Raw genomic sequence first — 14,098 nt, 5'->3', positions numbered from 1 at the left:
ACGGTTCTCAGAGAGAATTAAACAAAAACAAAACAGGAGGAGCAAAGCGCCTACTAATCGAGTCTGGCCCAGTGGTGCTGTTTTGAGTCATGGTGGTATTTTCCTAATTCTGTAATCACCTGTGGCCACATGTGTCAGTCCCCACCCACCCCCAAGTTGCAACAATGTTTAAAAACAATTCAAGTCCAATTTGATAGCTAATTATCCCAAAGTCACACCATAGCACAAAATCATCATTACATCAAAAATCCAAGTCAGTTTAAGAATGAACCTTGCAGCATTCACTCTTTGCCCATTAAGCATTCTATGTATTTTAAAACAAAAGTGGGGGGCGGGGAGTAAAGGAAGGAGAGGGAAGAATACACTTAAAAAAAAACACATGAAAAACACAAACAGGTTCCTCAGAATAACTGGCTTTCAAAAATCATCCAAAATAGACCTCTTAAGACATTTCACCTCTGCTCTGAATGTTTTAAGCTGGCTCTCTGATTACAAAAATGTTCATGTTAAATGTCATCAAGATGCCTTCTTAAGATGCAGAATGTTTTATAAATTGTAATAGCTTTAATCAGAGCCTTCTTTGAAGCTATTTAACTCTATAATGTAGCCCAACCGGTGCTTCAATTATATCATTTATCGACTCTGTATTAATTAAGCATCATTATAGAGATTGATTTATATACCTTTTCACATTTCTCTCACCAGATGTTACCGCATGCTCTCTCTCTCAGACACTCCATAAACATCACCTGGAGTCACTCATCTCTCTCCCCAGCTGAATGCATAATCAGACCTTAGTCATCTCCAAACCCTCTTCCTCCTCCTCTTTTCTCACTGAGGCAACACAGTCCACAAAGGCCAAGTGACATCAAACAAGCCAGAAGTGTTTACAAAGCAGAGTGCTAACAATACCTTGTCCCCACCTCAGTGGATTCTTACCCAGTGTGGAGATGCAATTTTCACAGTAAAGTGAAAGGAGAACCTTTGGCTTCTATAGCTGATTAAACCCTCCTGTCTGTGTTCAATTATCCAGGGCGGTGGAGAAAATAAATAGGAAAGGAAACATAGCTGGCAGTGGGAGTGCAATACACAACCTGATCTTGCAGATTTTCTTTCTGAGTCATATCTTGCTTGCACTAATATAAAATTTACATTCTTGAGCTCCCAGGCTGACAGAATAGAAGATAGCAATCCCCAGGTGTACTACACCTTGGCAAGGAAAGCCCAGAATTTTAAATGATTTTGCTGTGGTGGTGGTGGATCATCGAGTCAGAATCAACTCACAGCTGATCCTCCAGCAAGTTTTCAAAGGTTGTTAAGTGCATGGGAGGAGATTGCCCACTCTGCTTCCATGGACTGGTGGATTCGAGCCACAGCACCGCTTCTTACCAAGGAGCCTTTATGGCTTAGAGGACTTAATGGCTGATAGCAGTATGCTATTAATGGAAAAGTCAGCCATTTGATGCCCAGTCACTTTGTAGGAGAAATACGATGCAATCTGCTCCTGTAAGGACTAACAACCTCAGAAACTCTATGTGTAGTTCTGTGTCCTACAGGGAAGGTGAGTTGAGAATCCACTCACTGTGGCAGTTGTCTTGTGGTAGACAATGGGGGGAAAAAAGATAATAAAAGAGGGAAATTTGTACCTAGTTCTTTTTATACAATATAAAAGTCAACTGTTACCTCAAACTCAAGAAGTCTGAAAGAGTTACCTACATGAAACCCCATCACCAATGAGTTGATTCTCACCCGTAGCGGCCCTACGCAGGATAGAGTAGACCTGCCTACAGGCAGATCTTTACAGAAGCCGACTGCATCCTCTTCTCCGCTGGAACTGTAGGTGGATTCCAATTGCCCACCTTTTCGTTAGCAGCCAAATTCCTTAACCACTACTCCATAGAGAGCCCCTCGAAAAACCAAGTCCTCTTTTACTCTCCAAATCATCTCCCTTTCCCAGCCTCTGCATTTCTTATCATTCTCCAATCTCTAAGCTCAAGTCCTCAGAGAAGGAGTTAAGAAATCAAGTGGCAGTGTTACCCAAGTAGGTGTGTGAATGAATAAAGGATACAGAAAAGAGAGTGGAGAAAACATTGTGGCAAACTGAAGATTACACATCCCATCCACTAAAAGATCATCTGATCTACTGTAGCTGAAATTTATCTACAAGAACCAAATGAACTACAAACTCTTTATTTCCTAATTTTAAATTATTTTTTTTAAAATATTGGGCTGGATAATTGTGGGGGTGGGTGGTGGGACATGCAACCATAAGAAAATCTTACTGCTCCCAGAGGTACACGGTTTGAATCCACCAGATGCTCTGCTTGAGAAGGAGGGGCAATCTCCTCCTGTGCCAGGCAGATACAATTTGAAAGTACACACACACACACACACACACACACACACACACACACAATTTGAAAAATTTAAAAAAGAAAGAAAATCTTAATGGTATGTAATAGAAACTGACTCACAGCTGCATTAGAACAGCTAGAAAGGCCTAGTCTTTGTGCTAGTCTTTGTCTTTGCAGCATTATTCCTTGTCGATTGTGCCACCAGAGCTTGACCAGATATTTAACTATTCTAAACCTGCTCTCTTTCAGTAAAAGACAAACACCAATATCGGCACCCACAAAGTTGTATAAAAAACTAATTGAAGTAAATAGGCCTGTCTTTGAGACAGTGAAACCAAGTCTTTTCCTGGAGGCTAGTACGTTGAAGCTCCACCTCATTTACTTTGGGCACGTGGCCAGGAGAGATTGGTCCTTAGAGAAGGACATCATGCTTGAAAGGGCAGACAGACAGTACAGAAGAGGGAGACCCCGGATGAGATGAATTGATACAGTGACTGGGGGAATGTGGATTGGTGTGTTAGAATTAGTGAGACTGGCTCAGGACAAGAAAGGGTTCAGTGCTGCTGTGCATAGGGTCGCTATACATCGCAGGTGACCCAATGGCACATAACAACAACAACATACTATGACAGGTTTGGAAGCAGGAGTGGCATCTACTTCCTAAACAACATGCTTCTGGAAACTCTATGAACTTTGATGAATGTCAATAGTTATAAAGGGGCTTCAGGCCTTTTGTTCATAGAGTGGCTATGAGTCGTGCTTGACTTGAAGGCAATCAACAATAGCAGCAACATTTAAGCTCTAAATGTAAGCACAGCTCAAAGGAGAGGAAGACTATCAACCATGGGGATTGACACAATGGATACAGCAGTGGGCTTGAGTGGTATCAGAGTGTATTATGAGAATGGCACAGGATTGGACAAAGTTCATATCTATTCTTTATAGCATTGCTTTGATAGGGAGCTCTGGTGGCCTCATGGCAAGAAGCTGCACTACAATCTCAAACGCACATGGTTCAAGGCCACCACTGCTCTGCAGTAGAAGGATGAGCAATCTCCTCCTGAGTAACTGCCTCTGGAAACATGCCAGAGGGACAGCTATGGATCAGTTTCAACTCTACGATGCATAACAATGACACAGCAACATGAGCTGTACTCAACTCCATGGCACCTAACAACAACAAGGGTGAAATACTCAACTCCATGGCACCTAACAACAACAAGGGTGAAATACACATATAAGAGTTGGACAATGATTAAGAAAGACTGTCGGAGCTTTGATACTTTTGAAAGTGTCGGTGAAGAATACTGTACATGGACTTCCAAAAGAACAAACAAGCCTGTCTTAGAAGGAGTAAAACCAGAATGCTCCTTAGAAGCTAGAATAGTGAGACTTTGTCTCACATACTTTGGTAATGTTATCAGGAGGTGCTAGTCTCTGGAGAGGCTATCATGCTTGGAAAAGTAGAGGGTCATTAAGAAAGAAGACCTTTAAGGACACAGGTTGATCCTGTGGCTGCAACAATGGACTCAAGCACAGCAGAGATTAAAATGTGGTGCAGATCCAGGCAGGATTCCGTTCTCCTTTACACAAGGGCACTATGACTTGAAATGGACTTGATGACACCTAAATACAGCAAGGGTGAAATTGACAGTGGTGGGTTTGGGTTTTGCAAAGGTAGAAATGACTGTCAAAATGATAAAGCCTTTTATCTCCCCAAAAATTGAAACATAAAACATCTTGCTCATATATATTATAGCAGAAAAGAAAATGTACATATAATCTGGCACATTAGACATCTAGATATTTTCCTTTAAACTAAACAAAACAAAACAAAACTCATTTTTGTCAAGTTGATTTCAACTCATAGCAACCCTTAAAAAATGAAAACGGTTTCCAAGGCTGTAAATTCTTAAGCAGACCACCACATCTTTCTTTTGGGGAACAACTGATGGATTCTATTTACCTGCTGGTTCACAGCTGAACGCTTCAACACCGGGCAACCACAGCTCCTTAATTTTACTCCAAACAAAGAAAAAATTCCCTCGAAGTGTAATTGCATTGACTTTACATAAACTACTTTGTTTGGTCATGAGAGGAATCAAGTCAATTGGCTAATCAAAAGAATAATATCACAATTTATTATAAAACCTTAGATAAGTTCAAGAATTTCCATAGACATATCCTGAATGACTATTGTATACAAAATTTTATACTAGATAATAAGAATACAAAGGTAAAATATATGTATAATTGGTATCCTTCTGGAACTTAGACTGTAGTGTGAGCATGGGTAACCAGGGCAGGCTGCCTAGTTGTTCAGCAAACTCGTATCCTTTTCACCCTGCATGTAAACACAGAATGTATTTCCCAGCCTCCACATGACTACATTATAGCCAGTAGAATACCAGCAAAACTGATGTTTTCCATCCATATAAAGCCTCCTTCTTGATCATTCATATTCATATTCTCTCCATGTGTATGTGTGTGTGTGTGTGTCCCTCTCTCTTCATCCCCCTCTCCCTCTCTCCTTCTCTTTCTCTCTCCCTCTCCCTTTCTCTCTCTCTCTCCTTCCCTCTCTCCCTCCATCCCTCCTTCCTTGTTTTCTACTTAAATATACAGGCTCTGTAGAGGACTAAACAATTCTCAAAGTAATGGATGCCACAAGAAAGGAGCCTATATCCCTGGATTACTGTGTGAAAGATTTTCTGAATATCCACCTGAAACTATGCTATGAGCAAGAAACTGGGAACATGGAGAACACGCCTCTAAGTGATAGAGTTTGAGGTTGTTGCAGCAGTTACTCTACCTCACCAGAGCATGGACCAAAACTAACTCTAAGATACTATGATACAGAATAGGCACAGATGGCATAGGAAGACCAAAGCTCATCTGATCAGGGACTGCAAGACAGGGAAGACACTTCAGAAGAAGAAATACTTAAGATGAAGTTGGAAGGCTACAGTGTGAGACAGTGAAGAGGGGACTACAGGAGAGCAAAGGGAAAACCTTATGCAACGTGGAGGAACTCTTAGGCATCATGATAGATTGAGGAGTGTAAATTATTCCAGACTGCTGAAAAGTGGAGTGATGTTGGGAGACAGAAAATATACTCCATATGTTTTTACTGTAATAACTGAGTAAGAATGGAACCTAAGATACAGCTACTATTAGAAACGATAACTAAGGGAATAAGATAAAAGTAGTCAAGGGCTATCTAACTTAGAAAAGAGAATAAGTAGTGCCATTTTCTTAGAGATAGCAAATGCAAAATAAATAAGCAAAAGGATGATAAGATCAGTTCAGTTTAGAACAAATAAAATAATTTTGAAACTGAGGTGACTATGAGACATTAAAAAGAATCATGATGGCAATGTTATGGATAGGAGAGGTGGGTTTGAGAATTACTATGATATTGTTGTTATGGGCCACTGAGTTGCTTGTGACTCATAGTGACCCTATGTACAATAGCTCTGAACCCTACTCTATCCTGAGCCAACCTTATTGTCTCTGACACACCTACCCCCATTACCCGTCACTGAGTCAATCCATCTCATCCAGGATCTTCCCCTCCTGCACTGTCCCTCCACTCTCCTAAGCATGATGTCCCTCTCCAAGGATTGGTCCCTCCTGGAAGCATGTCCAAATACGTCAGGCAGAGTACAGACAATGGTTAAAAACATAAGCAGGTGATATTGCTCAAGCAAAGATCCAAAGTGAGAAACCAGAGGAATAGAGAAGTTAAGAGAGAAAGAAAGAATGACAGATATTGTAAGAACGCACAGAAACAAAAGAGAAAAGAGGCTCAAACCTGAGAAAGCAGCCAATATATATTAACAAGTATTCAAAAAATGTCAGGTATGTTAATGTCCAGAAAAGCATCCCTCAAGGTTGACAACTAGGCAGATGTTTGCAAACATCACAGGTTCCATGTCAGTAATGGCAAAAGACACGTTAAAATAAGCTGCAGAGTGAATAAAAGCAAGAAGAAATGAGAAATACAGAATTCTTTTGAAAGAAATTTGGCGCTAAAAGCAATTAGCTAGAAATGGTTAAAAAGACAGTCTTTGTGTGTTTTGCTGTACTATGGGGTCTTTATTCCACTAAATTAAATCCATAAATGTGTTAATATGTGGAATTGCTCATTCTAATTCTTTGAAGGTTCATTTCTCTGTTGTGAAATGGAGATAAGGGCACTTATAATTAGCCTAAACTATATGGTGAAGGAACTAAGGTAGTTCCTAATCTGAAGGAACCAAAGAACAAATTCAAGCTTCAAGTTGTAATACTTAAGGATATTATGGGCAGAATAGTGAATCATCCAGGATTCATCATCAAAAGAAGATGGAAAGAGTACACAGAGTCACTGTACCTAAAAGAAGTTGATAATACAAGAGAATGTCTTGAAATAACATGTCATCAAGAGGCAATGGTGATGAAAATGGAAAACCAATGTGCTCTGAAAGAACTGCCAAAAAACCAGCCCCAAATAATTGATGGCATATAATTCACATATTTCAAGAAAAGATGCTGCCCTGGTTGCTCACCAAGTTATGCAAGAAATCTAGAGGCCAACTACCTGGCCAACTGACTGGAAGAGACCCATATTTATTATCATTCCAAAAAAAGGTGATCCAACAGAGTGTGTAGATTATCGAACAATATCACAAGCAAGCAAAATTCTGCTGAAGAATGTGACGTATGTGACTGGAACAGTACATTGACAGAGAACTATCAGAAATACAAACTGTATTTAGAAGAGGGTGTGGCAATAGAGACATTATTGTCAATGTCAGATGAATCTTGGCCAAAAGCAAAGAGTACCAGAGGAATGTCTGTGTTTCATTGACTGTGCAAAGGCCTTTAACTGTGTGGATCACAACAAATTGTGGCTAACCTTGATAATAATATTAATCCCAGAACACTTGATTGTGCTCACGCAAAACCTATACTTGGACCAGGAAGTAGTCCTCAGAACAGAGCAAAGAAACACTGTGTGGTTCCAAATCAGGAAAGAAGTGAGGCACGGATATATCCTGCTTCCATATCATTTCAATCTATATGCATAACAGATCATTCAGGAGGCTGGGCTTTATGAAGAGTGTGGCATCAGGATTGGATGAAAACTCTTCAAAAACCTGCAATATACAGATGACACAACCTTGCTTGCCAATACAGAGGAAGAGCTGAAGCATTTGATGCAAAAGGTAAAGTACTGTAGACTTCAATATAGATTGAAGCTCAACATCAAGAAGACAAAGATTCTCACCAATGGGAAAGCTGGCAGCTCCATAATGGAAGGAGAGGAGATTGAGGTTGTTAACAATTTCAGCTTGCTTGGCTCCACAATCAACACTGTTGGCACTACCAGTTAGGAAATCAAAAGACAAATTGCATTAGGAAAATCTGCTGTCAGGGACCACTCTAAAGTGCTAAGAGTAACGATGTCAGTCTAGAGACTAAGGTGTGCCTGATCCATGCCATGGTCTTCACAGTTACTTGCTATGCATCCGAGAGCTGGACAATGACAAAGGATAACAGAAAAAGAATCAATTCCTTTGAGCTGTGGTGCTGGAGAAGAGCCTTGGGCCTATCAGGGACTTCCAAAACAAGAGGTCTTAGAGATGGTGAAACCAAGTTCTATCCTGGAAGCAAAGATTTTGAAACCCTGCCTCACATACTTTGGGCATGTGGGCAAGAGAGACCAGTCCTTGGAGAAGGACATCATGTTTGGAAGGGCAGAGGGACAGCTCAGGAGAGGAAGAACCCAGATCAAGTGTATGATACAGTAATGAGGGTAATGGAAATAGGTGTGTCAGAGTCAATGAGACTGCCTCAAGTTAGGGCAAGGTGCAGAGCTATTGTACATAGGATCCCTATGAGTCACCAGCAACTCAATGGTACATAACAATAACAACAACAACATACTTGGACTCTTGAGTTGCTTTCCGAGCAAACAGGACAGAGGTTGTAAAACACTATGTTAAGGGTAACATTATTATATAAGTATTGAAGAATGGTGTTAGAAAAGCTAAATATCTAGTGAAATTCACTGACTATGAAACCAGTGAAAAAATTTAATCAGTCTAGATCTAGAAATACACGCGTTCCTGACCCACAAATCTCAGAAGCTAAAGACAAATTCTTAAGTCTTATGCTAGATAAAGGGAGCCCTGGTGGCACAATGGTTAAAGCAAGCTACTGCTATTCAGAAAGACAAATATTTGAAACCACCAGATGCTCCTCAAGAGAAAGGTCTACCAGTCGACTTCTGCAAATGCTACAGGCTTGAGACCTCTAAGAGCAAATTCTACTCTGTCCTTACAGGCTAGCTAAGGGTCTGAATAGAACTGAGGGCAACAGGTTTGAGTTTGGGTTTATGCTGGACAAAATGCTTCTTGTGCTCGTAGGTCGTGGCTTGAGTTTTCAGATGTCTTCATTAAGCTAGTTGTGTTGTTTTTCTTTAAAAAAAAATCCAATGAACCCCAGCAGCTCACTGTGCATGAAGTCATCTGGGAATTTATTAGTCTTATGAGTGGTAGTTCTCAAGATTCCTGGCAGTTACCCAGCTGCACAAAACAACAGGCTAACTCTGTAATTTAGATCTCATGACCAGTGAAATCATGGTGAAATGGCCACAGCTTGCTGGTATGTTGTTCCAAGGGGTAAGTGAGGTATTCTGGGGGAATAAGCTGGCCATTTTAGGACTTCCCTCTTGGGAAGAGTTCACCATCCAGAGGAATATGGTCCAATCATTATTTCACCAGTCATGAAACCATTAAAGACCCTACAAAGACCATTATTTTTAGCACTATGACATCAGTGTAATGAGTTTCTCTCTCATAAAACTTCTCACAACAGGTTTTAACATGTCTCATCTTTCTCCCATGGGAAGATACCTTTTCCCTGTGAAAGAAAAATGTCTCTTTCCTTTTCTCTGCACTTTTGGACAATTCCCCCTGATTTCGTTTCCTAGTTGTTCACTGCTCCACCTCAGCCGTTTTACTTTCAAAAGCACAGGGTGCTAATCAAGGTCAAGCAGTTGCATCTCCAGCTTCACTGTGCAGAATAAACCTCCCTTAACTACAGACACCAAAAATCCAACTTTGAAACCCAAGCAAATTCTATCTGCAAATATTTTTTGCATGCTTTTCCCCCCTAATCTCAGAGAAACCAGACTACACCACTAAGATGGTGCTTCTTTCATCCAATGTCCTCAACTATTTTATCTTTAATACGTGACACTGCCAAATATAGCTATTAAACAAAATGCAAGATTTGCAGGTGCAATTTTTAGGCTTTTTAATTCAGTGAGATATGGAATTTCATCCTAAAACTGCCTGGTCAAAACTACAAAGGATTCAACAACTTTTAAGTTGTCCTCAAGCAATACTACCAACCACTTACATAGACCTGTATAAGTTAATTGAGTATCTTTCTTAACATTATTGCATTTATTCTTAAAACAACTATGTAAGTTGACACTGAAGGTGCCCAAGAGACAAAATTCTTAAATTTAGTTGCTAGTTGAAAGGTCCATGGTTTGAGCCCAAGAGTTTAAGAGAGAAAAACACAGATACCCACTTTCATATTCAACTTAAAAGCTTATTGCTTTCCAACTAGAATTGACTCATGGCTGACCCTTCAGTCAGTTTGCAGAGGTTGTACATTTATGGGAGGGGACTGCCAGTCTTTCTCCCACAGAACCACTGATGGATTTGAACCTCCAAGGAGGTGCTGGCTTTGGATTAACAGGAAACTCCCTTTGGACTTCTCTAGCAGTGCTCCCTCCATAAAGATTGCAGCCTTGTAACCCTATGGGGCAGTTCTCCTCTGTAGTACAGGTCACTGTGAAGCAAGCTTACTTGACAGAAAGGAGATTTAATTACACCACACTCAGTTACTTCACTGCTACTTTAGTGTGGTTTGTTGTTAATATTTAAACTGGTTTGTTGTTGTGTACCTTCGAGTAGGAACAGACGCATAGCAGACCCTCTGGTGGGTTTTCAGAGGCAGTTAATCATAAGGGAGGAGATTGCCCATCCTTCTCCCACAGAGCAGCTGACAAGGTTCAAATCAGGTGCCTTCAGGATTGCAGTGCAGCTTCTTGCCACTTGGTCACCAGAGCTTTCTATTTAAACTGTAAAATAAATTCTAAGACGGTACAAATTTTGTTTAAATTGTGTACATCTATTATTCTTCATCATCACTGGTTTGTAGAAGAGAGAACTGAGGCCCAGGGAGTTTAAGAAACATTCCCAAGGCCGCTTAACTGACTGGTGGCAGAGCCAGGTCTATATAACTCAGGTCTTTGACTCGTCAACTCTTTCCATTGCTCTACAGAACCCACACCGCCATCATTATACCCACTCTATTTTTATTTCACTTCTCCCACAGCAGTGGAAAACAGGCTGGCCTTCTCCAAAGCCATTAGGAATCTTTGATGCAACACAGGCGTAAATTCAGTTCTCCCGCCAACGAAAATACGTTAACATGTTAGTTACATAAGGAAAGTTATGGGATCATTATGAACACAGAAAGCTTTTTTAAAGGAAGGCTCAAATGTTGTTTGGAATCCCAAAAGGATTCCAGAGAAGAGATTTTACACAAATGGTCAAACGTGGGATGGAGAAAAATGTAATAAACAGTCTGTATTTTCATTGGAATGATCTGTTTTGATTTCTTAAGCCTTTTCTCTTGTGGAGAACTGTTTTGCTGGAAGACATTCAAATTAACAGCATGACAAACCTGTAGATGGAGAAGGAAGCTACGGATCGGATGAGGGAGGCCACCGCGCCCACTTTGGCTGCCTGGACTGCTCCTTGAACGCGGTAGAGTACGGTGCTCGAGTAGTTGATGTATGGTTGGTTATAAACAACAATCTTCCCTCTGGCTTCTGGAGCCCTTCTCTGCAGTTCATCGAAAGAGGTCACCACCAGAGCTTCTGCCGTAATGCCTAGAAATAAAAGTCGTACGGGATTAATTTATGGTTTCCGATCAGCCAGGTGAAACTGGCACACGAGAGGTCACACATGTGCGATCCCCTGCATCTGGCAAACCGGTTTAAGAAGATCAAAGTTTCAGAGCCACGAGAGAAAGATAGTGGGTGTAATCCAGGATCCCGGGGGAGAAAAATGACAGTCAAGATAATATAACAGACGATTCATAAGGCTTCTCGACTTCCTTGACCAGCTAGTATTAAATCACAAATTGAAGAGAGAATGGTTTTTTATCTTCTTTCTCATCCTACCTAGTCATGAATTTCACAGAACAACAGTAATTATTTATCAAGAAAACGCATTTCAGAAAGCTCCCCTTGGGATTAATAAAACACATATTTATCTTTCCTTAAAACTAGTTTAAAATGTTGCTAAACAACCTCCATTAACATCACGCAAAGAATGGCAGTTTGTGAAGGCTACCCTTTCAAACTCATGTTCTTCATAAACCCAGCTTTTAACAAACGGTTAATGTAACCACTCCCAAGAGCCACAGAAAAAGCTGTTTGCTTTTCTCCTTTATAAAAAGCACTCTGGAAGGATGTGGAAACTTCCCAAGCCTCTCGATTTATAACATTTGTTCATCACTAAACACATTGCTATTTTTCAAACAAAAAATATTTTAAGATGTTTCATAATTATCCTATAATCCCATTGTCTCACTTAGGAAAAAATATGCCATCTTTCCTAACTCTACTAGACTTGCCTGGATTTTTCTTAATAGGAGGCAGGGTTTCATGTCTTCCAAGAGGTCAATTCAACAACTGACAAGCCACTGAAGATTTAACCTGATGAAATAGTTAAAATGACAAGTAAAGAAAATATTCCGCAGTTGTAGCAGCTAAATATAACAATCTGAAAGAAAATCATAGACGCCTTCTGTTTTGTGACTTCAGCCATGCAGTCAAGAAGTAATGCCAGGAAACCCCAAAATATTAACATATATTTAACATCACTGCCTTAACGTCACAAACTAGAAAGCATCTCTGAAATCTTAAAAGAGGACAATAAATGCTGTTATGTTGAAAATCCACTGAAAGTGCAAAGCAGGTAGGAGAGAATTCTTCGCTCCAAAACTGTCTCCATCATAGATTGGAGGAGCTCATGCCCTACTTCTGTCTCCACCCCTAAACCACACCCGTGCTTTTATTTTAAAGTGATTGGCTACAGATCTATATGTGTGTCCTCACCAAAATTCAGAACTTAATTTACAATCTCAAAAAAGTAATCTGTGGCTCTAGAAAGGAAGAACGCCACTAGCTTTTTCATGAGAAATGTGTGTAAAAATAGACATAAGGGTTCCTCTAGACACATTACGAGATTCATAACTTTCTGAAAGCCAGAGTTACCTGGAAATTGGACTGGGGTTATTGTTGGCGCAGAAAGGGAATTTTCCTTATGGTTTTCAGCTGTTTCTAATGAAGACCAGGCTCAATGGTTCACCCAAGGGATGTTCCAGTGTTGGGGTAATTTTGGCATCTGGACTGGAGCCCCTAGAAATGAAGCCATCTTTCTATAAATTTTCACAGGGCACTGCAAAACTAAAGGCAGAGAAGAGTGGTACTTCACTAAGGTCAAGCTGCAAATCAAGGTCTTTCAATAATTGATGGAGTCCTGAAGAGTCTAACCGTAACCTAGAGAACACAGTTGCCAAGGAAAGCCATTAGCAGCACCTGTTGGTCAAAACTCAACCCCACAAACATGGAAGAAGAGCTCAAATTCATTTCTTTCCTGAAAGGCTGCAGTGAGCTTGAATTCCTCTCCTTTCTTCTATCTAATCAATCTCCACACAGGGCTAATTTTAACTCTTTAAACATGGATCAAACCACATTTCCAATCTATCCAATTACACATGTTCACTGGGGGCCCTCATCACCTCTCTTTTGGACAGTGGCAAGTTCCTCCCTGCCACACCGTCACTACTGATTTTCCAGCCATGAACCAGCTCTCTCAACTTAACCTTCACAGTGATATCAGAGGAGCATACTTGAACTACTGGAAGTTCCTCACTCGTCTTTGACTACTTCAGAAAGCCCATCAAGTCGATCTAGCTCTGCAGATGTTCTTGTTATTATGTACCATCAAGTCCCAAACAACTCATAGCTAATCCTCCAGTGGGTTTTCAGAGGCTGTGTATTTCATGGGAGGAGATTGCCCATCTTTCTCCCACAGAGCAGCTGACTAATTCGAACAATGTGCCTCAGTGCAGCTCCTGACCACTAGTTCACTACAGCTCTTCAGAAACTGGACCATTTTAATTTCTATTTCAAACATACTAAAGGGAGCTCTGGTGGCTTAGTGTTAAGAAATTGCACTGCCAACCCAAAAATATAGGGTTCAGATCCAGAAGCTGCTCCATGGGAGAAAGATGGGCAGTCTCATCCCATGTGATGATTTACTGTCTCTGAAAACCCACTGGAGGGTCAACTAGGAGTTGAGTCTGACTCGACGGTACTCAGCATTGATGGTCCTCCTCTCATATCACACATGCTATTTTACTTCATTCCTGAGAGTCTTTGTACAGTATGGGACACTATATCTTGCTAATGTCTGTCCAACTTCATCATCTAACTTTAAATAATAGTTATAATCAAGCCAATTTCCACTCAAAGCAACACTTCCTGCTACATAGTAAAAATGCTCTCCATAGAATGTCCAAGGACTGTGACCTTTCAGAAGCAGACTGTCAAGCTTTTCATCCAAGATGCCTCTCAGCAGATTCAAACCATCATTCTTGCAGTTAGT

At 40.6% G+C, this 14,098-nt stretch overlaps 1 protein-coding gene across 1 annotated transcript in view; it reads right to left on the bottom strand.

The window, feature by feature from the left end:
* Positions 1–14,098, bottom strand: part of CPQ (carboxypeptidase Q) — a 500,522-nt gene that overhangs the window by 438,092 nt on the left and 48,332 nt on the right. Inside the window, exon 2 of the mRNA XM_006900354.1 lies at positions 11,103–11,310. Within this exon, the coding sequence (XP_006900416.1) occupies positions 11,103–11,310 (208 nt within the window). The remainder of the gene's footprint in view (positions 1–11,102; positions 11,311–14,098) is intronic.

Source organism: Elephantulus edwardii, unplaced genomic scaffold (assembly GCF_000299155.1).
Source record: "Elephantulus edwardii isolate Elephantulus edwardi_28Jun2011 unplaced genomic scaffold, EleEdw1.0 scaffold00282, whole genome shotgun sequence".
NCBI classification, from domain to species: domain Eukaryota; kingdom Metazoa; phylum Chordata; class Mammalia; order Macroscelidea; family Macroscelididae; genus Elephantulus; species Elephantulus edwardii.
This window is presented reverse-complemented; position numbering and strand designations above follow the sequence as displayed.